Raw genomic sequence first — 27,445 nt, forward strand, 5'->3', positions numbered from 1 at the left:
CATTTTGTCTCGCAATTTATCTGTGTACCAGACTAATACAGGAATATATATTGTCAAAGGTTAACTTCCATTCAAAAACTTTGACAATGGAGAAAACTGGAAAATTACTTTTATTAATTTGGCTAGTAAATACTATTTATAAATTTAATTAATTCATGGTGTATTTTTTTCTAGGCCATCCTTGATATAGGTTTTAAATATGTAATTATATGGCATGCTCTTAATAACACGTTATTACAAGTTTGAATTGATTAGGTTTCTGTAGGAAATGTCAGGATGATTATAATGAAATAGAAAATGATTGTGAATTCATTAACATTTATGATGCTAAGGCTGGCTGTGAATAATTGTGGTATGGCTGTATGGTGTTAGTAAGAGGGCATTTTACTCATATTTAATCTCTAAATTTGAATATAAATGTACAAATAAATTTGGAAAAAAATGATTTTTATTTATAAATTTGGTAAATAGTACTATATACTTTATTATATATTTTAGAGTGCAAAAAAGAACGTTTATTCTCATCTTCTGATAATTCACTCATAAAAATACTAATTATGGTGGTTAAAAAGGTTTCTTTTTATTTTATTATAATCAGATCTGTTTAGAGTTATGCCTCGTCAAATTTGATTTGAATCGTGACCTGAATACAAACTAAGCAAATATTTCAATAAAACAGTACTGAAATTTACTGATTTTTTCACAAGCCCTTTTGCATATTATCGTAGTTTCAAATAATGCACTTTCTATGTTTTTCATATACTAATTTTGTTTGTGTATAGTTCATTTCTCAATTCATAAATTGTCAACGAATTGCTGACGTAAGTATATAATTTGCATTTATAGTAATTTGTCATCAATATAAACTTTTTATGATTATGTTTTTTGCTCTGCTAATTACACTTGCCAAAAATAGTATCCCTTCATACAAACATACATAAAATTAAATCATGGAATGGGAATAGGTATTATTGATTACTAAAATATACGATTATGTTTTTCTGTTGATTATCGTATTGTGTTATTTTGATATTATGGAATTCTCTCATAATGATTTGCTTATTGGTAATACTTTCATAATTAGGTTTGGTTAACTTTATCATATTTAATTTTGTATTTTGTGATAATAGATTACCGGTGCTATATAAATTAGAGATCTGATTATGATAATAAAAGAATTTTACGCTTCAGTATCAGAAAATTAATCTTGTTTTGATGATATAATCAAAAACCTATTATTTATATGTATGTAAAATATGAATAGTTTTGTTTACATTGATTAGCTAATTTCTTATAATCTAACTGATTTATATATGCTTCAAATAGGTTTACATGAAGTGACATAACTATTACTTTTTCCCTGCTTTTCTCACTTCTGCAATGTGAACTATTCAGGAAGTATTTCTCCCTTATATACATGAGCTGAAGATGTTAATTGCTGTTAGGCAGGAAATATATATGGCTCATAAACGAAATATATAGTACTGGTTTAATATAAATATGTTCTTAATCTCGTTAACTCATTCAGTTTACTAATTTGGTTTATTGTTTTGGATTAAGATTTGTATTGTCAATTATCAATTATTGTTTGGATCAGTGGCCGAAACAATTCTTGCCTTGTTAATTTATTTTTTCATTTCAAATATTATTATGTAGTAGTAAGCTATTAGTAAAGTGCCAATGCTACTATTTCATGTTCCAATTAATACTAGGTCAAATTGTAGCAAATTGTAAAGACTTAAGCAACTCTATAAAATCATACAAAGTCCATGCATCTGAATCGAATAACTAGTTAACTAATCCAATAAATGACATAGCCGCATGAAAGTCTGTGGTAAGTCATGTAATTAAGCTGAAATAACGACTTTTCTTTTTCCATTTCTATCTTACTTTTATTTTATATTTTCATGTGCAGTTTTTTTGATAGTAGAACTGGTCACCATATCTTTAATACTGTGATAGGTTCGTGTAGAACCTTCTTGTTTGCTGTTTGGAGTTGCTGTTTGGAACTGTAACAGCACAAGATTTAGAAATGGCCAACTTGAATGATTTGGATGAGCATGTGGATGTACCAGACTTTCTTCAAAAGGGAGCCTATTTTCAACTATGTCAAGATGTATGTTCTTTTATTCAAGTTTAGCAAATTTAGCATTCATAGATGCAGAATTGATGAATATTAATTTAATTCAAATTCTTCACAAGGACATCATCAAATATTTGTGCAAAAGACATTGCTTCACCTTTTTAAACCTTGGGTCCATGACGTAAATAATAAGGTTAATAATATCGGTATCTGTATATATAATCATAATACCTTGTCACTATCATTTGACACGCTTGTTATAACATCATTTGTTTCTGGTTTAGGATGAAGGCAAAGAATACCTAGAATAGTGCTCTTTTTAATACATTTAATATTGATTGTAATCAGAATTGGCTATAGTTTTGTATTAATTCTGAAATAATATTTCTGATAATTGAATATTTTAAGTCGGGGATGTTCAACAAATGAAATTTGCCAAAATCACTTAAATACTTAACGTTCAAGTTTTATAAAACCGAACAGTTGTATAATTTTATTAATTCATTTTTACCGTTGTCTGAAGTAAATAAATTTGCCCGAACCTCAGATGTAATTAAGCAGCATCATATTTTATATTTGATGCAAATTTTAAATTTCTCAAAAAATTGCAATACCGTAATGACTCGGGCATGATGTATTGATATGATACTGATTCCAGACAGATCGACTCTGATCAGTAGAATATCAGAAGAAAAAAAATCAAAAATTTGCAATATAGATATACCATATTTATTAAGTAATCCATTATTATGGACATTCCCAAGTTGTGATTATATATTCTTTGTAAAAAATTACCAAATATAAATATTGGTATTATAATTTGGTTTGTTACCAATCGCTGTGTAGTCAGTTTTATGGCAAGAAATGAGCTGATAAATTGAATATTGTTACATATCAGTGTCTGCCTATACAGGGCCTTAAATAAATGGTTATTTCAGATTGTAAGAGTATGCTGAACTTAATAAAATTCTAAAAATATATGTTTTTAATTGGGAATTTTATGTAATGTTCACCATGTATTTTGAATAGCCTATTTAATGAATTTTTTATTTCTTTATTTTCTAGGTATTTACATCTGGACTTCAATCTCTTCAACGCTGCTTGATCAAGGTTGATCAACATGGATTCTTTTTGATATGGAGAAATCAGGAACAGGTCTGAATTTAGTTTGGAACGTTTTGATTTAATGTTTCATGAAAATTATAAACAATCATTTGATTGAAAATTGAACTAAAATTAAAATAATTTGATTCATGTTGATCCAAGAAATAAATTATCACAGGGAGACAGAACTGTGGAAATTTTTCACCTCAAATGAAACTCCCAGCTCTTAATGAATGCTGATTGACGAAAACTTCTGCCCCAGGCTGGAGGAAATACTGACTGTTTCTTCATCTCTCAACTTTGAGAAAACCAACATTTGCCCACAAAACTTCGACGTCTTTGCTCGTCTGTTAAGGCTTATGTTTTGGAAACCATCAGCTTAGTGGTTTTACAGTATTTGTACCTGTTTTGGCATCCGATCATTTGGTTGATGGTTTTCAAACCTGATTCCCTTTGGCTGCTACTTATATAGAGCCTTGTTCCAATTGAAGATGTGATACATTTTGAAATAAGTTTGATAATTGAAAAGATTTTTGCATTATATACGAGTTATTTAAATTTCAAATTACTGGATGAAATAGACAAATAAAAGCATTAGAGAGGATTAAACTGTCTACAGATGAAGATAATCTGTATTAGGCAGAAGACTTAATGAATGACTCAATGTCACTTTTCTTATGTATATTGAGTCTTTATTAACTTTAAGCTCATTATTGTGGTATTTTTAACTTTTATTAACATTTTGGAGTGTGATTGTTTCCTATTTTGGGCAACATACATAGTATATTTGAACATACCTTGTATTTCAGTTTTTATATCTGGTAATATGGGGTATTTATGATGTATTAAAATGTTTTTACATTGCACAGGGAATTTATTAATATCATATTGTTTGTTGGCCATTACAGGTGTTATGAATGAAGTAAAAAACTTGTATGAACACTGATTAAAATAAAACAAACCTGTTTAAGATATATTGATATCTGACTTCATAACAAAATTGAAATTGAAACGAGACCTTGGGAGTTGGTTATAATTTATATTATTAATATTGAATATTGTTGACATTAAAGGGGCTGAATTTATATATTTTTATTATATTTAGGAAGCTCAATTGCTGGATTGCAGCCAAATCAGAGAAATTTGTAATAACGGCTACCAGGTGAAGGTATGAAAGTATTATGATGAAATATTTGTGATGATTTATAGTTGGATTTGTTAGTTTCTCACTATTTCCCTATTAGCTAAAATGGGGTATAAAATTCAAATTAGCCAAAATAACATGAATTATTATAATTTTATTGTGGATAGAAATTTTATTACCATTGAAATACCTAAATTTAGAATTTCTTGATTTGACATTTCAGTATTATGATGATATTGGTTTATTTACAGAATTTCACTCAGATTATTTTTGTAGCATTTCTCCAACAATTACATAATATATTGATATATAGACAAAAATATTTATAAACTTCAGTTATATATTCTGACTAGAGCACATAAATATATTTTTAGGAGATTGGGTATTTATTAACAGGTTATCAGAAGTTTGCTAAGCACTGGAATGGTAGTCATAGCCAAATTCCTTTTTTCGGTTGGCGGGAGAAATTTAAATAGTGGAGCCTAAATTTCAGAATGATATAAGTAAGGATTCCTCGCCGAAATCTCCATACAGAAATTAAGAAAGAACTTGCAAATCATTTTTTATGAAATATATTAATACTTTTTGCTCTGTACAAGGCTCTATACAGCCAGGCATTGCTAGGTAAGTGGCTGCTATAGGTTGCAAGAATCAGAATCTTACTGGTTCGGCATTGACTTCTCAATTATCGGCATTGCCTTTCCAGTGAGATGGTGGACGTTGGATTCAAATCCTAGATTTTAATCTATGATGCTATCTTAGTTATTCTAACGCTTTAATCACTAAACCACTACGCCACTCTGGAATTTCAATTGAAAATTGCAAATTTTTTTGTTATCTGTTATAACGTCATTAATGGGAGTCGGATTAGAAATTTCTAACTGATAGGCAAGGCAGGTTGGCTTTTTGAATAGCTTGTATTGGGAGCTAGATGATTTTTTCTCTGACTTTACAATTTAATTTGCTTTCTAAACAGGATCAGAAAGCTTATACTCTACTGGAATCCCAAGTCAGAGATGGAACAGTCAGTGATAGATTGGTGGTTATTGTATGTGGAGCTGATATGGTCAATTATTCCACGTTTCAATTCTTGGCTGAAGATGCAGCAACGTCAAAGGTAAAAAGATTGACATTTATTCTGATAGTTATGCTTGAATGAACACAATATGAATCAAAGTGTAGTAAGTTCATAATAGTGGCAAATCTGATCAGACTCTCTGATTTGAGCATAGGCTTGCGGGACCCCTGGACTGTACTCGCGTAACCGTAAGGTTTTGCGTTACCCCGGTTCAACAAGAGTAAATTTAATACATTGGAAATATATTCTTGTAGACTTTGTTTGGAAACGTAAAATCATTATGTTTGTCTAAAATTTATATACCGGCACATCACAGTTAATATTATATGAATTTTAAAAAACTGTCTACTTAGGGGTCAAATTTTAGGGAGGATTTACCTTCATTCTAAATCAGAAACATCATTGTGTTTAAAACCCACCAAATGATTAAATTATATAATCATTTTAATTATATACAGAGATTATTGAAAACAATCTTATTATTTACGTCATAGAACCAGGGTTCAGAAGGGTTCAAGAAATGATTTTCCATAACTTTTTTTTCATATTTTTGTTGATTTTTCATTCTTATTTCTTATTAATAATTATGTTTTTGTCATTAGTACCGTTAAGTACTTTCATAAAATCAATTTCTCAGTTCAAATATCCCCTTGAGGAATATTTTCATGTTTTAAGTTTTTCAATATATTATCAATTGGTGCATGCTCGTCACATGCATGCATGGATGCTGTCTTAGGAACGACATTCATTCGATAATTGGCTCTGTGCCCCGCATAGGATGATGGAGATCTTATGTTGAGTTAAATCAATATAAATGTCTCAGGGGAATTTGTGTTTTGAACCAGACTGTGACAAATTTACAAGAAACAATTTTTTAAAAATTTTGAGTGTAAAATGTATTTTTTTCAAATTTTGATCATTTCTATAATTCCTCTAGAAAACTCCTATAAACGTCTAATCAATTTATGTTAAAAATATTGTTGTTCCATAACGATGAAAAATTAATATTTTCGACTTAAGCAGCTTAATTAAGTAAGCAACATACCTCTAATTTTGATTTTTTATTTGTTATTATGTGGAACCTTGTTATCTCTGAACAATGAATTTATGAATTTGCAATAATTTTCTCAAACATTTTTTTATAAACATGACTCAATTTACAATGTGATCTTAATTCTTAATCAAAAATATTATATTACGATAAATAGTAAAAAATTATATGGTTTTGGACATCCCTATGAGCATGTTTCTACTTCATCATATATGTCAATTGTTTCGATTTTGTTTTGGAAACCATGACCACCCACAGACTATATACAATGATAAGATCAAAGCACTTTCAAGTTATTAGTTTACATTCGTCATGCATATTGTTGAAGTAAACACATTTAACGAAAAATATTCCATGGAATTTCACTATCAAGCTCAGGAAATAGCTGTAGCATGGTTTCTCATATATATATAGACCATATATGACGATGCAAATATTTTGCACAGGAATAATTTTTATTTTTTATTTTTGACATTGTTTTTCTTTTTGCTTTATTTGTTTTGGAAAAATAAAATTGATCATTTTGTTTTAGAAATGGATTGCTGGACTTCGTAAACTTATTCATAACCCTTTACAAAGAAATATATCATTTGCGATGGCTTTGAAGAAAAGGTGATTTTTCTTATATAAATTTCCATTTGTTTACATCCGAATCATTTTATTATTAAGTTTTTAAACATGCTATGAAAAATAACTATTTGTCACAAACTGAGAGCCACTGGGGGAAACTCATAAAGAGATCAGAGAGAGAAATTTTACAAATGCTGTGCTGGAAATATAGGGTGTTCATAAAGTCTTAAATTTTTAAAAATTGCAAAGGGATTTTATCGATAACATATATTGTTTTGGCCCCCATAGATGTATTATTAAATGAAGTAAAAATACTTTAACGAGTACTGATTAAATAAAGAACAAACCTGGTTAAGATTTATTGAGAACTGACTTCATAACAAAATATTAAAGGGACAATATGGACACCCTGTATATCATTAGTTGCTTGGCGAAGCTGTCATGATATTTTGATGTAAATACACTGATTGTCTGTACATTTTTTTCCCGTCAGGAAACAATGATGAGTTTTCCATTGTTGCTAATCTTCAGCCTGTCAATCTTTTTTTCACAAGCTTTTTGCATGATGGATGAATTGACAGGTTGCAGTATAAAGTAAATATTAAAAGAAAAATAGCAAATCATACAAAAATATTTAATAACCAATGTTATGCCCGAGCTGGCGATTCTTAATTGGTAAACAACATCAGTTAGGATAATACTATGATACAAAATAAAATAAAAAATTTATTATCATCAATTTTCAAATCAAACGCTTGTTTTATACATTACAGTAATGAATATATAGTCTGTTTATTATTTTATTTTTTCTCAAAAATTCATATTTTCTGGAAATCACAACTTGAACAAAATCATTCATTTTATTTTTGTTAACACTTTCTGGAAAAATATCACAGTCATTTATCATTTTATCGGTTTAAATTGCCATAATTAATTTGTGATCTGCATAGAAGAAGAAATAAAATTGGCTCAATTTAAAATAAAATAAAATACAGTATTGAATCTATATAAACATATTAATCCTATAACCAATTTACTTTCATTCATCTGTTTCCATAAAAATAGTTATGCATGAATTATGAAGGAGTATTTTTAATATTTTTCTTTCCACTTTATTGAATTTTGAGCCTACTTGAAGCACGTAATAATAAATTGTCATTTTTATGGTCGATCGACTTCAATTAGACTCTCATAAACATTGTTTGCTCTTGGCACACTTACTGGATAATAGAATTATTTACTTTTTCTTCATTTATTTGATTCGAAATTTTAACCCCTCTTGACATCGTTGCTTACCCTCAATCTTCATTATTTTCAACACATATAATCTCAATCTTTATATATTGGTGATAAATAACGATGATGTTACTCGGATGAAACCTCGCAATAGCACTTTTGTTTCAAGTGTAGCTGGTGAAGCAGTTTGATAGCTCTTCCCGGAAAAGGTCATTTAAATGACAGGTGCATGGGATAAAATATCCATGCCGACTGGTATCTTCTAGCTAAAGACTACAATTATCCACTCTTTTTTTATTCGGGAATATAGGAATGTATTTCACCATTTTTGTTTCAACTTTTAATACACATTATGTTGATCACACCTTTGCTCAGAACAAGTCTCTGCACAAGCAATCGTCAGTTTTATTAAAATCCTTCAAATCATCATCTGATTCTTGCACCTCTGTTATATTATATTGCGGGAAAACATGTTCACTCGTGCGAATAGCAAAACAACTGTATTATTTTCAATTTTATTTGTGTATGTGTGACGATATTTTATTAAGCCATTGCTATCACAGATACTTATTATATCTAGTGCTATTTTTTATTTAACATTTTCTTTCAATTTATCTTATCTAGTTGGATGAAATTATGTTTCTCTGCAAACAAGAATGAAAAAATATCTGTGAAAAGGTTAGTCTTATTATTGATTATACATTTTTTTTCGCTTCCAAATATTTTTTTACTAATTTTGATGGACCCAATATAATATTGTGTTATGTCTAGTTTCAAGTCATAATATTCCTTCTTTATTATTGAATGTCTGAAATTTTTCATTATTTCAAATCTCTTGAATATCTTATTATAACTGTAATGTTTTATTTTGAGATTCAGTCTTATATAACACACACATCCTTGGTTTTATAATAACCTGTCATTAAAACTTGCTCATTGTTATTTAGTTTTAATTAACTAAAATTTCAATTTTTTTCCAACCATGTATCAATCATGTTCCAAGCAAGTATCTAAATTTTAGTGACCAATCTTTTTTGTTGAATTCAGTAATTCTTTCAATATTCTAGATATCCAGTAAATTTTATATATATTGGGTATCTATAGTCAATGTTTGATAACTGTTTTCATGTATTGACATGAACTTCTTCAAGTCTGAGTAGCTTTTGGTACGTAGTGATCTTCCGTAACTTCGCTCAGAGATCGTTTTCTTATGTTTCTCAGCGAAGGCGCTTTGAGCAAATTTCCCTAAAAAATGTCAGATTGTGTTGTGATTTTAAATAGAAATATCTGAGGAATTTAATTTTAGCATGAATATAATTTGAAACCGGGGTGGTTTTTTTCAAATAATTTCAAATATTCCAAACATTTTCTATTCGAAAATATTGATTCAAATAATAAAATAGTACAGTTCCGGTAATAGTTCCGGTATTGGACATCCTTGTTTGAAACTATTGGGAATTCAAATACTGTAATAACTTTTTTATGTAAAATTTAGCATGTTTGTAGTATTATTTTATGATTTTGCTGATACATAGAAAATTTATATGATTTTTGAAATTTAAATTCTAGACATAATACACTATACAATATTATTCAGATATCCAAAGTTTTGTCACAACAAGATCTGCCTGTATTTGACCACTATAAAATATCTATCGATAAAATTGCCTTTGTATTGGCCTGTACAGGAAATAATCAGGAATACAATCTTAGTAATAATGACAGGGTTTGGACATATTACCAGCGTCAGATTGTTATCTATTTCTGTCTCATGTTACAGGATGCTTATGATTCACTCATACATGTTTCAAGTGTGGATAGATATAAATCGTTAATTTGTTGTTTTTTGGTTATACCATGAGTAAAAAAAAGGAACAAGATTTCTTATCAGAACTCAATTTCTGGTGAATTATGGCAAATTATGGTTCAAATCTTATTTATTTTAGGTAACGTAGTACCCTGTGCCTGTCTGTGACAAATGATTTTAGCATTTTTATTTTTTTTATTTCCATTTTCTATCATTGTGCATTGAAAACTTTCATTGTGTGTGAAGATGAATATTCAAATTTTATTTGAATCAAAATTCCAATTTTAATATAAAATTTAACAGGAAATTGATTGCATAATATTTCAATACAAGATTGGCTGAAACTCCTAGTTTCTACTATAATTATTTTCGATCAAAACCCAAAGATTTCTGACAATTTGCAATCGCTGTTTTATAATATCATGTTATGTTGTATGTCCTAAAATATGCGAGAATTCAATAAAATGAAAGGAGAGTAGAGAAGCTGAATGATATAAGTATAATTTATATTATAAGTCCAAGGTGCCACAGCACACACTCAGAAACGAAGTCTGTAATAGACATATATGGTCCAGCATGCCAATGTCATTTGAAACATGCAAAAACATAAATTAAAAATAAGGTATAACTTACAATTCTGTTTATAAATGTTCAATGTTGAATTTTAAATTTTTTCTCAGTATTGCAAGACCATTTTCATCAGGAAGAAATTCAAAGGCTGCTTTCATTGCTTTGAAAGAAATGGGATTTCCAAATACAAAAGTAAGCCATTTTAATTTTGAATGTGATCTGTGTGATACATCTTCACTTTTGATGGAACTTGAAACAGGCTTAAATATATATATGTTGATTTAATCATTTCCACTATCTACAGGAAGGGTTCTCAATCTTTCTTTATCACCCTTACACGAATTTCAAAATTTACCCCTAAATTTTTTTTTTTTCATAACAATACTGACTCAACGTGCAAAAACGACTTTGGAAAATGAATTTCCGCGTAGAATTAGGAATGTAGCTTTAATCCCTAAAATTGATTGGGTTTGGACAACATTACTGTAGATAACAACGTATTATTTCTGATTTTTACCCCAAAGGTGAAGGTTTCCCTCAGTGGAGAACCCCCAAAATTGGGAACAAAAGTAGTGTTTGTGTATCTCAATCACACCCTCGTTAGCGCATTAGTTTTACAGTACCAAAATAGCCATTTGTAAAATCTGTGACCTTGACTCCTATATTTTACGAAATTAACATACCAGTTCTCATTTTTATGTTTGAAATACATAAGAAGCTTTTCAGATTTCTTTTTCATAATTACTTATTGATGTGTTTTAGAATGACTTAATCGATTTGAAAGAATTTACATTCGAGAAATATTATCAACTTTATAAACAATCATGCAACAGAACTGATCTTTCACAAGTCTTCAATAATTTGTAAGTTATAGTAATAATATTTTTATTTACAATATCAACTTAAACAACCTAGAACCTAAAATAAATAAAAACGTATTGAAAAAGAAATGAGTAAGCACGCATTTTATTCATGATCTCATCAGACCTTCAAATTTTCTGCTTTTCTAACAACCCACCATGTATATTACTTCTGTATTGAATATAGATTATTTACTATGTTGTTGTTGTTGGAAAAAAGAACTTTCTCCTATCGAAGCGATTCTTTCTAATATACAGGGTGTCCAAAAAATTTCGCCTGATTTTTAGTAACAACAATTGTAAGTTTAAATAAATTTTATTGTATGATAAATGAGAACTACAAGCCCTATAAACACTATTAATAAACAAATTTTTTAACAACTGCAAAATCATGCGAAATTTTTTGACACCCTGTATAGTGACTTCCAACCCAATTCGAATTGAATGATGAAAATTGGAATAATAACTAAAAAGATAGACCCGTCAATTTCAAATTTCCAGTAGTTTAAGACTGATTTCCACGAGCGGGTATCTAGTGATTGTTTGTGAGCTTTTTGGGTCTGATGATTGTTCTGTGACAGTTCATGAATCAGAGTGAAGGATCAACCTTCATGTCCAACAATTTACCCATTTCTCTCTGCTTTTAACAGAATCGGTGGAGCTAGATGTAGTTATGTTGAAATTGGATCACTGGCTCAGTGGATGAATTCTCATCAAAGAGATCCAAGACTCAACGAAATATTAGATCCAATGTATGACCATAAAAGAACGAAACGATTGATCAAAAAACATGAACCTGATCCTGAGCTGGCTAGAAAAGGTAAATAAAAAGTGTTACTTTGTTAATGTATAGATAACTAGCTCATTTATTGGACACAAAATGTACTTATAGATCATTTTGTTTATTATGTTGTTGTTGTTGTTTCTTCATCTTGTTAGTATTTCTTTCCTTCTTCTTGTTGTTATAAAATCGCTTTTTTCATGACTACTACTGGAACAATTGCTTTGAAATTTTCAGCGAATAAAGATAGTATTTTTCGCCAGAAAGCTACCGTATTCAAAAAATTTCTGTGGGCCCTATGGGATTCATTTCTGTGCGCGATGACTTCATCAATATTAATTGGTCAGGCGAAGACTGAAGATGTTATTCTGTCATATCCCAGACTGTCTCCAGCAGAGCTTGATGAAATCACTTTGCTTCAAGGTTGTTGGTTACCAATCTTGCATTTTGTTTCTGTCGTGCCACCCGGTCTGCCCTCTTTTGAGAAGGTTTTAGTATAAACTGTTTATTTTAATTTGTCCTGTGACAGAATTTCAGAGTTTATTTTAAACCTTTCTTCATTTACTTTTTACTCTGCAAATTTAAAATGAGATTCTGTTAATCCTATTAAAGATTGTGAAATGGCTTGAAAGGAATTAATCACATTGTCATTGGTTTTTATATCCCAATTCTCAGGATGAGATTAAATAATTAAAAATAAATAATAAATTAATTTAATTAAAATATAATATAAATCAATTTTTATAGGTTATTATAACGGATTGATAATTTTGGTGCATTTGATCTACATTTGTATTTACAATTTGTTTGAGCCATACTTAGACCATATTCGCTATATAATCTAAGATGGTGAGAAATTTGGCAGCTTCTCCAAAATGAAAATATTTTTGTCCTGGTAGATGCAAATCTTGTAGCTTCGCCTTCCCATATTTAAGTGACTACTGATAACACTGAGGAGCATCAAATCTTCGTCCCAGAACTTCTGATAGTGATTTTAGATAAATTGGATTTCAACTTTAGGCCAATGCTTAGAAAAAGCTTCGAAAGTTAAATTGATGGTAAAATATTGAGTTCCATGACAGAGCCTTATTTAATCCAGATTTCAAAAATTTAATATTCATAGTGCAGGCTTCTTATTGGATGTAAAGTGGATCTATGAATTGTTTTGCCAAATCCTTGTTGTTGGGGTAATTATTGTTCAGAGAGAATAGTTTCCTTCGCAATCACTGTTAGGCCTCAATGTACTGGTTCTGATGAGTATAGTTTTGGTGAATTCCTGTTGTTGTTATTGCTGGTGTTTATTGGTACCGTTGGAAAATATCAGTCTTTTCCCTTATGACCTACATGTCCATATATTTGAGCATTGCTCCCTTCCTTTATCTCAAATCATAAACATTATCCATGTACTAGAGGAAAGACTATTATATGGTAATATTGTTATATGTAGGCCTACCGGTATATATATTTAACTAGGTAGGGATATTTAGGATTTAGAGTACTAATTTCTGGACTTGGAATTTTTTTTTATATTTCTATATATTATTTTATAGGTCGACTGACCCTAGAAGGTTTCAGTCGTTATCTTTCTGGTCTCGAAAATTCATCGGTGTTCCGAGATAGATTGACTGTATTCGAAGACATGGATCAACCACTGTGTCATTATTCAATTAATTCATCTCATAATACTTACCTCAATGGTCGACAATTTATCGGGGATTCTTCCGTCGATATGTACAGACAAGTCCTATTATCTGGGTGCAGGTAAAATAGAATTTATTTTCTGGTGTTCATAAAATTCTGTCACAATCGAAAATTTGTTATGGAGTTTTATTTTAATCAGTGTTTGTTGAAGTTTTTTTTATTTTATTTAATATTCCTGTAATGCCAAGAAACTATATATATGGTATCAATAAATTCCTTCGCAATTTGAAAATTAAAAAAAATTTTCAAGACTGTGAACACCCTGGTTTTTAAATTATCTCTATTTACATTAAATATCAATGCTATTAAAAAGGGTAATCAAAATTATTTTTTCCCCTAAAATTATAAATTAGATCTCTAGTTTTGTGAAAATACATTTTTAGAAAATAATCAAAATTACGGCATTTTTTAACAATATCGCAGTCAAATGGTTTTCGGGGTTTTAAATCTTAATTTGGTCAATTTGACAATTTTTGTCGTCAAACTTGACACTCTCAGGCTTTATTGTACGTACCTGCACCGATGCCCAAATCCATATCAATATTGGTTATGTTTTAATAATATTTGTTGAAATAACAACAAACTTGTCAATGATTATTACTTTTTTATACAAATAATCAATATTCTCATTCCAAATATTGATCTTAGCATCCAACTTATTAGGATTGGAAAAGATTATTGCTATGTTAAGATTAAGTAGGACACAAGTTATTCTTACTTTTGTACGTAATGTATTGTAATAAAAGACCTTTTCTGTTTCATTTAAATAATCAATATTAATATGGAGACACTGATTGTAAACAACAATTATGATTGAACAATTTTGTTTTTAACATACTCCTGGGACTTACGACAGAATACTCTGATACCTTCGTAGTCAAACCTAATTTGTCGTGATGATTGCCATATCGGTAGTCTACTGTGACAGATTGCATACCGCACTACTTTGTTTTGGCTTTCGTGTCCATATAATTAAGCATCGCTCTCTTGTTGAATGGTCAAGAGCCAGCCAAGATGCACGGTTCGCTGATGTCATCTTACTCGATGACGCGCTCGGGTGTTCGAGCACCGAATTTTCGTTCAAGTACTGCAGCATTTTTGACTGGAATTGTTTGGTCGATTACCAAATTGTTCGAGTATTGAGTCGTTTGACTATCGAGGTATCACTGTTTTTTCAATTTTGTGATGGCATACCTTCCACAGATTTTTATCTTGATTTTTTCTAAACTATAATTCTGTAATTTGGGTCATTAATTATTTTTCTATGAAGATTTTGATTAGGATAGGATTTACTCATCCCAAGGGAGTGGAAAGCCAATAAGACATCTTAATTATATGATTAATTACGGCCTCTCGTCCAATTACTAATCCATGTTGGGTATGGGTTGGATATAGTAGTGTAGAATATAATGTATCCTGTTTTTGCTTATTATGTTAATGCATATAGATACAATAGCTTGCATTTTAAAAAAAATTCAATTTTTTACATTGTTACATTACAAATGTGAATGAACTTTTTTGTTTGAAGTCCAGAAGGACCGGAATATTTTCAGTTTGGCATCGCCTACTCAATTAACATTTTCTGTGTATTCATTTTTCTTAGATGTATTGAACTTGACTGTTGGGACGGAAAAGGTGAAAATCAAGGTGAACCTATTGTAACTCACGGAAAAGCAATGTGCACGGATGTTAATTTTATTGACGTTATTCATGCAATTAACGAAACAGCATTCGTAGTTTCCGATTATCCTGTCATCTTATCATTTGAGAATCATTGCAGGTACGTTGATAGAAAAAAAAAAATTGTAGTTTGAAAGTAAACTATTTTAATCAAATGAGGAATTACAAGTGATGAATTCCTCTCCACAGAAGAATTTTGTTGTTTTTGGGGGGGGGAGGATTTTTTTTTTTATATTTGGTGTAGTTATTTAGTATTATCGTAATACATATTTCTTGAGACATAAACTGTTCATACTTTGCAAAAGCCAGAGTGTGATTTGCGGTGTAACACTTACTAAGAATCCGTTAAAGACTGCACCCAAACTGGAAAGAGAGTTTGTTTCTATGCATTGTGAGGGAAGTATACAGAGATCTGAAAAAAGCTACAAGAGTAATTTATCATGAAATGTTGGGAACCACTGTTAACGTTAACTAGAAATTTTATCCTAATTTGGAACTATTATTTGATCGTATGTTTTATATCTTATATATTACATATGTTTATGAGTATAGCTGTAATTATTCAAAAATATAGAATTGAGTCATCAGCCCTTTTGTCTAAGTTGACTTTACTTGAAAAATTGATTCATGTCGAGTGGAATTACATTCCCATTACACTATTTGAAGTACTTTTATTTCGGGTCAAGTGGATTGATCAATCATTTGTGAATCAAAGTCAGAGTTTAGTCACAGAACATTTTGAGATCAATTTGAACCAATAAATTACAAGGCAAATCACCCAAGTCATTATATAGATCAAACTGCTTTTTCGTGAGTCTAATAAAACTGTGTCATTTTCACAAAATGAATAGTTTGAAAATATTATTAGGTTGAATCAGTCTCTAAAATTATGGTTTTATTTTTTCAGTCCTTAAAAATTAGTGGACAGATCGACAACATTAAATCATACCATTTACCTCATTCAATTATGATTGATAATATGGAGTATTATCTAATTTTATCTGACTTAATGTATTAAATTGTAACAAAATGTTGAGTTTCGCATTTAAACTTTCATTAAATCATTTACTCATCACTTTATCGAATCTTTGATCTTTTTAAAATCCAATCATGCTTAAATGTCAAGCGATAACGGTTTTTGATAAAGTCATCATCTACTTTATGGTTCATATGTTGCGCATTGATTCTGTCATATTGAACCTTTGACTAATCAAGTATTGGCAAAATGTCAGTTTCTTTTATTTCTTTGGTCTGGCATTCTCCATATGTAGTTATATTATCACATGTAATGTTTCAAGTTGAATTGAGATTTCACTACATTTTTAATATACATCTGGAGTTGATTTGAGTCGGCCTAAGGTCCTGAGGGATTTGATGACTTCATTGATAATATTATTTAGAAAACTATTTCTCCATTTTCTACATTTTCTGAGATCGTTTCGATTTTAATGTATAGTATAGTTGGTGAATAAAATTTCTGACCTGAGTAATTTTTCTTCAAAAAAGATAATTTAGAGGGAAAAATGAGCTTTGGATATTTGATAAATACGAATTTGAAAAATTATAACACAAGCCCCTTTCACTAATGTAAAAATGTGAGATTTGAGAGAAACACAAATTAGTAATTATTCAGTTGGGATTAAGAATGATTTAAAAATGTCCAGTTGCATGTCTTACCTTGACCCTAACTGGATATATACTATTTTTTTATTTTAAGCTTTGTCAGATGTGTTGTTTTTTTTGGTGGGGGGTGTACTAAAGATCCAATTCTACTTCCAAATGAAATTTATCAAGAGAAAGTGTGTTTGTTCTAGTCACGAAATGTAAATAGATTGTAATTTGTATAAATTGTAATTCTATAAAACCGAATATTTATACCAAGTTTCTTTTTAAATATCCACAATATTCAAAACAAAATTAGGATAGGATTTTCATATTTATCCCGTAAAGGAAAGTACCGGTATTTAGGACGACTTAATCATATGGAGGACCATGGCTTCTCGACTGGTTCCAGGTCATGTCGGATATAGGAATAGTTAACTAGTTATTTGTTTCTGATGCATGTACTTGAGAGCAGAGTAAGCTGTAACTAACCAGTGGCCAAATGAACCATCTCGAATTTATTTTATTAAATATTGATTTGATATTTCAAATTTCTGTTTTGGGATAGTTATTTTTTTCATTTTAGCTTCAAAATTTCTCTTTCCTAATTGCTAAAAAGTAACACACAAGCTTTAAGGTAATTTGATTATTCTATTGATTTTCTCATTTTTTCCACGCAATTGATTTTCTTAGTCCCTTGGAGGTCTTGTACGATAAATCGATTATTTTAGCTGACGGAAGGAAATAATATAATCCTCAATTGGAAATATTATTTCTACACAGGAATGGCCAAGACTGAATAATTTACTATTCGGTGATTTTGTGAAACCAAATAAATTTTTAAAAAACATTTTTTAATCTATCCTTTATTATTTCTTCTCTAGCAAACCTCAACAGCTCCAACTGGCAAAATATTGCGAAGAAGTATTCGGTGATAAATTGCTTCGGAAACCATTGGAGGATTGTCCGGTAAATATTTTTATTTTAAACTGTTTATACTATGGGATGTTGACTATGAGAAATTTCTCAATACAAGACCATACAAACTCACTCCGAGATAGAGAAAAATAGCCTCTGATCACAAGTCACTTGAAAATACTCAAATGGCAAGAGCTACTCAAACCCTGTTGAATTATGATAGGGTGTTAGAGAAAAGTAAACGCTATTTGATTGACACAATTCAGTCCCTCGCACTACGCTTTTGCTCCAAACAAGGCCTCGTACAAGCATCCACTGGTATTGAACGATACGCAGAAAACTACTATATTTTAGATTGACCAGAGTCTTCAATTCTGTATTACCTATCCAGTTTATCACATCATAGGTGAGGTGGAGAGCATGAGTTCTGAACCCAAGATGTGTAACCTGTGATGCAAACGAAGGCTGATGTCCTGCACCCACCCAAAATAATTTTTATTAAAAAATTATCATTTTTCCATTGTAAAAATAGGTTAAATTTAACAGCAAATCAATGTGATTATATTTTTGCTCTTGCATTTTTTTTGGTTATCATTATGGTAATTATTTGTTGAACAACACAAATTAGGATACATACTTTTAATATATTCGGAAATAACAATTTATTCAGTGTTGTTCCTGGCTGCATTTGGATGTCCCTGACTTCATTCGGAAAAACTAATATTTCCATGGCAACACTTATTAAATTTTTTAAAAATACTCCTCAAGTCCAAAATATATCGATTCATTCTAAAAATAATCTATGCCTAGAAATCATATGTTTAAATTGGCGTCACTTTTGTTGTGAATAAGTTTGTGATATCAGCTTCAGTAGTTCCGGGTTGTTCTTTTGAATCTAATTGTTTGTCGACTTCAAATTCACTTAGTTATACAAACTGTTTTATCGGATAATATGTTAAGTCAATAATCCCTTAATCTTGTATTTGTAGGGACTGTTTACATTAAGATAATAATGATGATAGATAGATTTTCAAAATTTTCATACAATCATAGTAACTGCAAGCATCCACTCTGAACAAGGCTCTATGCAAGTAACCGCTTTTTGGATTGAGTCCTTTTATGAAAACTCGAATGAGGTGGTGGGTATGGGGTTCGAATCCACGGCGGCCAAATCTTAAAATTTATGAATAAATTATATAATTATCTGTTTATGTTATATTATACATATCTGTTATGGATTGCTTTGATAATCGACAATCGTTGAATGTTTTTGTCTGGGCAACTTTAAAAAATTCTATTTATTGCTTAATTTAAGAAACATTTTATGACAAATGTGTCGCTAAGATTAGTACACCAGGCATAATAGTGGTCTGTGATAGTCAAAGCCCATCTGATGTTTTCTTCAGCTTCACCTAGCCCATTCGTGGGGTCTGGAAACACTGCTTGACTCTGTGCTTTTTTATGACACATAGACTGAAAATTCTGAATCAATGCCCATTGCACGAAGTACAAACAAATAAAATAAACAGCAATTCTTATTAATACGTATTTTCGGCCTCCTCTGGCTTGGTTTTTCAATTAGAATAAGTATTGCCTAATCAATATTTTTGATTGAGATTGAATAAATAAATGCATCTGCCCATCTCTGATTATTAAATCCAACCATAATCAGTGAAAATACCAAATTCATAATAACATATGCTCAAAACAAACACAGCTTTATTTAGTGTATAATATGTCATCAAATATACATTTTATTACTGTTATTTTAGTTTTTTGCTAGTACATTGAGACATGAGTGTTTCTGTGGAGTTTGCATTGATTGTGCCACCTGGTAGCATTTCAGAACGTGAACCGCGGGACATGTTTGAACACATAGTGGACCTATTGATCCTTTTGCAAACTTGATTTTCTTGTTACGTGTTTGTGGTTCTTTATGCATCTGTTGTTGTTGCGAGAAAAAAGTTTTGTACGCAACTATTGGACTAATAAATTTCACGTTTTTTTCTTGAAGAATTCTATCCAATTCAAGAGTCATTTTGCACACTAACACAAAAATGTCCAACCAAAGTCAGACTTCCTCAGACAAGCTGTTTACAACAATTGATAGGATAGTCATGTTTATTGCTGCTACAGCATCCTAGCATGAAGGCATAGGGTAAGGATAGGGAGTTAGTCTGGCGCAGCCCAACTCAAAGTTTCTTGAAGAAGTTGCTAAAATTTGATTATTTACATTTTTTTCTAATTTTCCCCAGTTCTATGAGATCTGACATTTCACCCCAAGATTTGCTGTTTTTTATGTTTCACAGTCATACCTCCGACATTCGGTACAATTTCTTTAAACTTTTGGCTGGATTTTTGTTAGCATAGCAATAGACAAAAGTCAATGGTGGTCTTATATTTGTGCATTGCTCTATTTGTATTTTCAGCTTGATCCTGGCATTCAACTTCCTTCACCAAATGCTTTGAAAGGCAAAATTATAATAAAAAACAAACGACTAAAAACTGATGTAGAAAAAGGTATCAAATTTATCTATTTTTTATGAGTGGATTCACACTCTAAACGAGGGTATGAACAAGCAGCCAAATATTTGTTTGTATTCACTAGGTTAATGAAAGATTACAATTTTTGGGTCTGAATAGCTAATTTTGTACACTATCGGTGATATACTAGGCAAGTGTAGACTCAGGTTGGGAAGTTTCTTACGAATTCTAAATTGGTATCACATAGTAGTTACTCAGTGGCGTTTTTCATATGTGTCTCAAGACATGGACTCAATAATTGTTTTTTATACGACCCTCATTCGTACGTTTCGCTCTGAACGAGGCCTTAAAAAGGATCCGCTAATTTCTATCGATATGTAAGGAGCTATTATTCAGAAGGACCCGAATCTCTTCCATTCGGCATTGCCCACCTAATTTATCACACCATGTACAGAGTGGTGGACGTGGTATTTGAACCCAAGATTTTAATATGTGATGCCATCATTTAACTAACACTTTTACCACTAGGCCATCGATCCCATTATCATTAATCGTGATTTCATATGTTGTTCTTTAATAAGTAATGTAAAATCTTTTTCCCATTACAAGCTCAACTTGAACGTTACTACAAACATGAAGAAGTTTTGGAAGACGAGGAAGAACAAAGTCAAGTTCAAGAGGAAGATTCTTGTAAGTTGATTTCTTTATCAGATTTTACAATTTTCAACCTTGGAGGTTGGCACAAGGTGCCTAGCGTTGCAACATACTTGCACCTCTGTGTGGTTTAACATGTTTGAATCCGTGGGGGATTCTTGTTTTTAGAGAGGATTGTGGCCCGCTGGTTGGTTACAGCTTCCTCCACCATCAAGACAATGCATCTAAAACGAATATCTGGTTAACTATTTCCATACCACACATGGACTGGTAACCGAGAGGCTGTTGTTTGCCATATAATGATATGTCCTTTTGTGCCAACTTTTTGAAGTGTCTTCGAGACAATTTTGATAGCAGTATATTTTTTTACCCTAAGAACAAGAGCTATCTTGAAAAATCATATCGCATATAGGTGTAAGTAAATCTGATATGAAAAAGGCATTACAAAAGTATTGAACTGCAAATAGGGTTGCCACTTCTGGATACATTTTTTTTCGAATCGAATCTCGAATCAAAACTTTTCGAATCGAATCTTTCCGAATCTGATTCCATTAAGCTTTTTTTTTTATTACATGCGTATGTTTGCCCAAAGTCACAAAAAAGCTCAAATCTAGAAGAAAAAAATTTGAAAATGGAATAGGCTATATAGCAAGGATGATAAGGGTTTTTCAGTGAATAAGCCACACTTATTTTCATCATGATAAAAAAGATGTAGGTCATAGATATCACTAATAAATGCATTGATGAAAAACTTGCTGTTGCAACTTATCTGTGAGTCTTACAATACTGAGTTATTTTGTTATACTTGTATCAGGGCTGAGGCAATTTGATGGAATTCATATGAGAAAATAAGCAGGGAACAGTTGTACTGTTATGTCGTAAACACAGTAACAGCACTGCTTTTCCTTGTCCCACACCAGTATATGTGACCGTGGTATTTCCCTTCTTGTTATATTGAACTAAGGCCGGCCTTATTACCGATTCTTTATCTTCAAAATCTTAGTACAATATTTTATATTTATGCTAGCAGCATAGAGTAATACGACAAAAACATTCTAATTGCATCCGAATTACTATAAATGGGAAATGTTTACAAGAATATGATTGAAGACGATAAAATTAACCACGATTAAATTAAATTCGATAAAAACAATCGTTCATCCGACTACGATTGCGAACAAATATTTCCATAAATATTAGAGAAAGTATTATTTGTGGCTAACAGCGTTATTGGCTAACTCGGGCATCATTATTAATGTGGACTACGTTTAATTTCGTAATTCAGAAAGTCCAAATGTGCATAATGGACGCCGCGCTGACGAGCGATAATTGGTTGACGCTTTATCTCGATCGGACATGGTCGCTGGGGCTAAAGTAAGACGACATTCGCACAGTATGCTCGGTCTGGTATGAAATCTGCCACGTGTTGATGTAAAACAGTGCACAAGTTGCCATTCCTCAAGTATTATTTACTCCCACCTGTCCGTTATGACATTTGCTCGAAATAATCCGAAATGTTTTATTCGCTTGTATCGCGCTAACAAAATTAAAAGTAAATACTACTTTTTTTTGTAACAGCTGAAAAAAGACGTGTATGTACTATTACATTATGTCCCCCTGATTTCGTTTATCGCCACTCGAGTGGAAGCCTGACAAACGCAAACAAAATAAATATATATTTTAGGATGAGAAACATGATTGTCAATTAACATTGCCGGCCGATGAACTCATTCAGTAATAGTACGCAAAATATTGCTCTCAGAACAAAGTTTAAATTAAATTTCAATCAAAATTAAACATTATCTAGACGTCGGTGGCCGATTCTTTATCCAATCATGCCAGGGCGTACAATAACTTAGTCGCAGCGCAGGTGTGCTGTTGAAAATTTTCATCAAAATTGTCACGAATTTTCAGGTATACGATCCATTTAAATTCGCGCATAATGGAAACTTCGGCTATTTAGTGGAAAACTGAACTCGCAGTTTGCTGGTAATTACGCCACACATCATCTCGAGTGATGCGTAAAAGAGTGTGTTGTGTCGAACTTGAAACAAATGACGGCAGACAAGTAAAAAAGTCAATCACGAAAAATTCATTTTCATTTATTTACGTCCCGTAATTTGTTGCTATTTGGAGTGCCGCATAAACGCATTCGGCAGTTTTAACGCCACCGAAAACAACGATTAACAAATGTTCAATGTTTTTCTTTCGGTCCCGTGATTTGGTGTTATTTGGAGTGCTGCATAAACGCATTCGGTAGTTTCAACACCGCCGAAAACAACAATTAACACACGTTCAATGTTTTTTTTCGGTCCCGTAATTTGGCGTTATTTGGAGTGCCGCATAAACACACTCTGGCAGATTTAAAGCCGCCGAAAACGACATTTAACAAACGTTCAATGTTTTTTTTTTCGCTAAATCGCTCTCTTTTTCCGAATCGCGTAAATCTGATTCGAATCGATCCGGAAAAGATGCGATTCGAATCGATCCGATTCGTAAATCCAAAAGTGGCATCCCTAACTGCAAATAAAAGACCAATTCTGCTACTTATATTCTGCTTGCATGAAGATAAATTTTTCTCTGTAATCCGCATGTTATTCTTTTTCATATATGCATAATTGATAAAGCATCATGTTTTTAGTTGGGTCATCGAAATTAAGTGTGACAAAAACTGAAATTTGCATTAGTAATTTGAAATAAAATAATTTTTTTTTATTTAATTTTCTTGTGCTAACTTAGGCGAAGGGATGGAGAATCTAGCTAGAGTAATTAGTCTTCTTGAATATTCTAGATTACTGAAGTCCAATCCAGAATAGCCAATTCTAATTTTGCGTTGCAAGTATTGGTTATTATTTTGAATAATATTCCGAAAGGCAAAACAGTACTCATATATATGTTTTTTATCTCAATACAACGATCCTTCATCATATACCATGTTTTAGATTTCAGTTTAATGTTTGCTTTTCAGCGACTCCCGGTCTGTCTACACAATATGTTTCTGTTTGCAATGCCCTCATCGAGAATATTTACACGATAGACTGACGATGTATAATATGTACATAGTCCAATTACCGTTCAATATATCGTGCTTCCATTTCATCATATTATATCATGCATGGATATTACAAAATTGAAATTTATGATGACACTTTATCAATGGCCATATGTGGTAGTTTGGATCATTTTCAGGGTTCCATATAGATGTTTTGTTTGATAAAATTTGATTTATCGGCCGCAATGTATATCATCATACATTTTTGGATTACATTATATGTTATGCTATTTGTTAAGTGAATGTGTTATTCAAAGAGAATCTTCATATTATTACAAACTTATATAAATTTCCTATATTCAATATTTTTAATTCTTGATTTTAAGAACCACTTTAAGCCATTAAAGTCTCACAGTATGACAGGTATTCATCATATTTACTGGATATAATGAAAAATAGAGAATCAACCAAATCACTCTTCCTATCTTCTCTTTCCTGCATTTTTAAATTTTAAAAGATGGCGGACACCGGAACGTAGTATGTGTACCCGATTAGTGTTAAGCCAGGGGTCGGCAACTACGGTCCTTAGCAGTATAATCCGGCCCGCGACGCTTCACTCAATTATAGTAACAAAACAGCTGTTTTGACGACTATATTATAACAGAATTTATTTTGAGACATTTATTGTGTAACTGTAGACTAAATTATATTATAACCTAACAACTAACAAGTATATTTTAATTCACAATTACGCGTTTAATTAATTTAAATATAATTAGACAAATGGCAGCAAAATGCAGAAAAGTTGATGCTGAGTGCAAATGGTTTACCGGCGCAGAAAATATTCAAATGGTCAGTCTTCGCACGCTTCTTAAAATTTAACTTCTGATCTGTGTGAAACCGTGTGATTCATTGCTCATCCGTTCTGTTTTCAACTTTCTAAAAAGATGTGCGGTCCACTAATGACTTGCAACCTTTAATTTCGGCCCGCGAGGTTGACAAAAGGTTGCCGCCCCCGGGGTTTAGGCCCTAATTTCATTCCAATTTTCCTTATTTTAGTTCTATTACGAGTTCGGGTACTAACCAAGTGACTTTCGTGGTATTTGTACCTGAAATTATGGCCCAACCCTAACCTGGCACACACACTACGCTACAGTGTTCGCCATCTTGTTCACATACTTCGGGAGTACTGTTTTTTGTAGTTTGGCAAAATATCAAATTTTTGATGATTACTTTTTAATATTTAGCATCAATTGAAGAAGCTCATCCTGAACTGGCAAGACTTAAATCCAATCAGAGTTATGATGAAAATCAAAGTGATGCCGCTAGTCTTAGTGTCGTGGAAGAGAAATCAGAAGTTGAAAAATCTGACATTGAAATTCAAAAAACACCGGTGACTGAAAGTCTCTCAAAAGGAGATGGACAGGTTCATTTTTAATCTTGATTAAATCTGGTTTTGAAGTTGTTAGCTTGTACAATTTTTGTCCAGTATGTACGATTAACCACCCTGCTATAGTTAGAGTCAGCAATCTTCATAATCAGTTCTCGCAAGGTTTGATCTAGGATCTCCCCAGCATCTAACTAGCCGTTCGATGGCAAGTACTCTCAATCCAATGAGGCAATGATTTAAACTAGAGGCTCCCATTCTTATCAGTGTCATTTTCTTTAATGATATGCTTCAAGATTGTGAACATCTTTAAATAAAAACAATCAATACTGCTATGTACAATTTGTCTCCACCTCTCATAAAGTATTCACACAGAAATTGCTGTGACAAAGGATGATATACCAGGGTTGAACATTCAATGCAAAAGGGGGATTGTTAAAATTCTAATTTGAAAACATAAAAAAATAGTATTTCAGTAAAATGTTACAGGAGTTTAAAAACTTATATATATTTATACTTGGTCATTTTTTCAAAAGCTTTTTCAAGTTAAGCCCTTCTGGATTGAATCCCTCATTAGGTTATGCTGTCAGTTCTTTTCGTTGTATGAATAAACTATTTAACGGAGAATTGTTTTGGAGGTCCCACTGATATCGATTTAAGTAAAACTAGGGAAGAAACATCTTATCCATTATCCATATATGAATATGATCTTGTGTTACGCTCTAGCATGGTTTATAAAGTTAACTTGTCTTTGTTTTACACTGATCTATGCTAAAACAGCTGTACATGAGCCATTTTTAAATACATTTAGTAATATCAACTTATATTATAAATTTGCAATATTTAATACAAATAATTGTTATAATTCAGGGAGCAAAGAAAGATACAACAATTACAAAATCAGGAAAATCCAAATCAAAAAAGGTGAAATATTTGAAAATTTTTTTTTTATCTTTATTATTATTTACTATCTAGTACAAAATGATTCAGTACTGTGGTGCTCAACACTGACTCAACTAAATATCCCTTCGTCTGTTCTCAGTAGAAGAGTTGAATTGAAGAATCGTGCATTTCAATTGGTTTTTACTTTGAATAACATTAATTTAACTTAATTCACTTAAAACTTAATCAAGCAATTTTGAATATAATTCTTGGAAATGCATTTTTGTAATAGAAAAGGCTTTCAGACAAATTTTAATTAGGAGTGCGAAAGATAAGTGCAATTCCTTGAAATCATGTTTTTCACTTACCTTTTTAATTTCGAATCTTGTCACTTCAAATTCATTGATCTTTTCAATTAACATGATGGAGCAGATCTTTCATTGCAATATTACACCCGCAAGATTCATATTCCAATTATATCAACACGAGATCATTAGCAAAAATCTATTTCTTATTCAAGTAGGAAGAATTGCTCCCTAATGGTTACTGATCACATACCGTAATAATCACATAATGATGTTGGTTGTCATATTTTCTCATCAATTGCCGTTTAAGAGATTTCTTAATGTCTTTCATCATAATCTTCGAACTTTTATAAAGATATTTGCAGATTTTTCTTTCTATATTACGTCATGCATTGTGTAGGTGTACAGGGTTTACATAACGTTCTATATTAACTTAAGTATAAGAACTTTGATGTACTTTGTGCACTTTTAGAATTTCATATATATTTCTCCTTCATAATTGTTTGTTTACAGAAAAGTATTGACATTTAATCAGCATCATATTTATTCAAAAAGC

The 27,445-nt window shown here is 31.2% G+C and overlaps 1 protein-coding gene across 1 annotated transcript in view; it reads left to right on the plus strand.

The window, feature by feature from the left end:
* Positions 1-1,912: 1,912 nt before the first annotated feature.
* LOC120336098 (1-phosphatidylinositol 4,5-bisphosphate phosphodiesterase beta-4-like) overlaps positions 1,913-27,445 on the plus strand; it is a 38,498-nt gene continuing 12,965 nt past the window's right edge. Inside the window, exons 1-16 of the mRNA XM_039403700.2 lie at positions 1,913-2,116; positions 3,149-3,238; positions 4,293-4,355; positions 5,308-5,448; positions 6,993-7,072; positions 8,891-8,944; positions 10,754-10,835; positions 11,406-11,506; positions 12,154-12,323; positions 13,835-14,045; positions 15,589-15,765; positions 18,152-18,236; positions 20,615-20,705; positions 21,279-21,359; positions 25,563-25,741; positions 26,573-26,626. Coding sequence (XP_039259634.2) covers positions 2,033-2,116; positions 3,149-3,238; positions 4,293-4,355; positions 5,308-5,448; positions 6,993-7,072; positions 8,891-8,944; positions 10,754-10,835; positions 11,406-11,506; positions 12,154-12,323; positions 13,835-14,045; positions 15,589-15,765; positions 18,152-18,236; positions 20,615-20,705; positions 21,279-21,359; positions 25,563-25,741; positions 26,573-26,626 — 1,743 coding nt within the window. The 5' untranslated portion in view covers positions 1,913-2,032. The remainder of the gene's footprint in view (positions 2,117-3,148; positions 3,239-4,292; positions 4,356-5,307; positions 5,449-6,992; positions 7,073-8,890; positions 8,945-10,753; positions 10,836-11,405; positions 11,507-12,153; positions 12,324-13,834; positions 14,046-15,588; positions 15,766-18,151; positions 18,237-20,614; positions 20,706-21,278; positions 21,360-25,562; positions 25,742-26,572; positions 26,627-27,445) is intronic.

The sequence above is a fragment of the Styela clava genome, chromosome 2 (genome assembly GCF_964204865.1).
Source record: "Styela clava chromosome 2, kaStyClav1.hap1.2, whole genome shotgun sequence".
Taxonomy (NCBI): Eukaryota; Metazoa; Chordata; class Ascidiacea; order Stolidobranchia; family Styelidae; genus Styela; species Styela clava.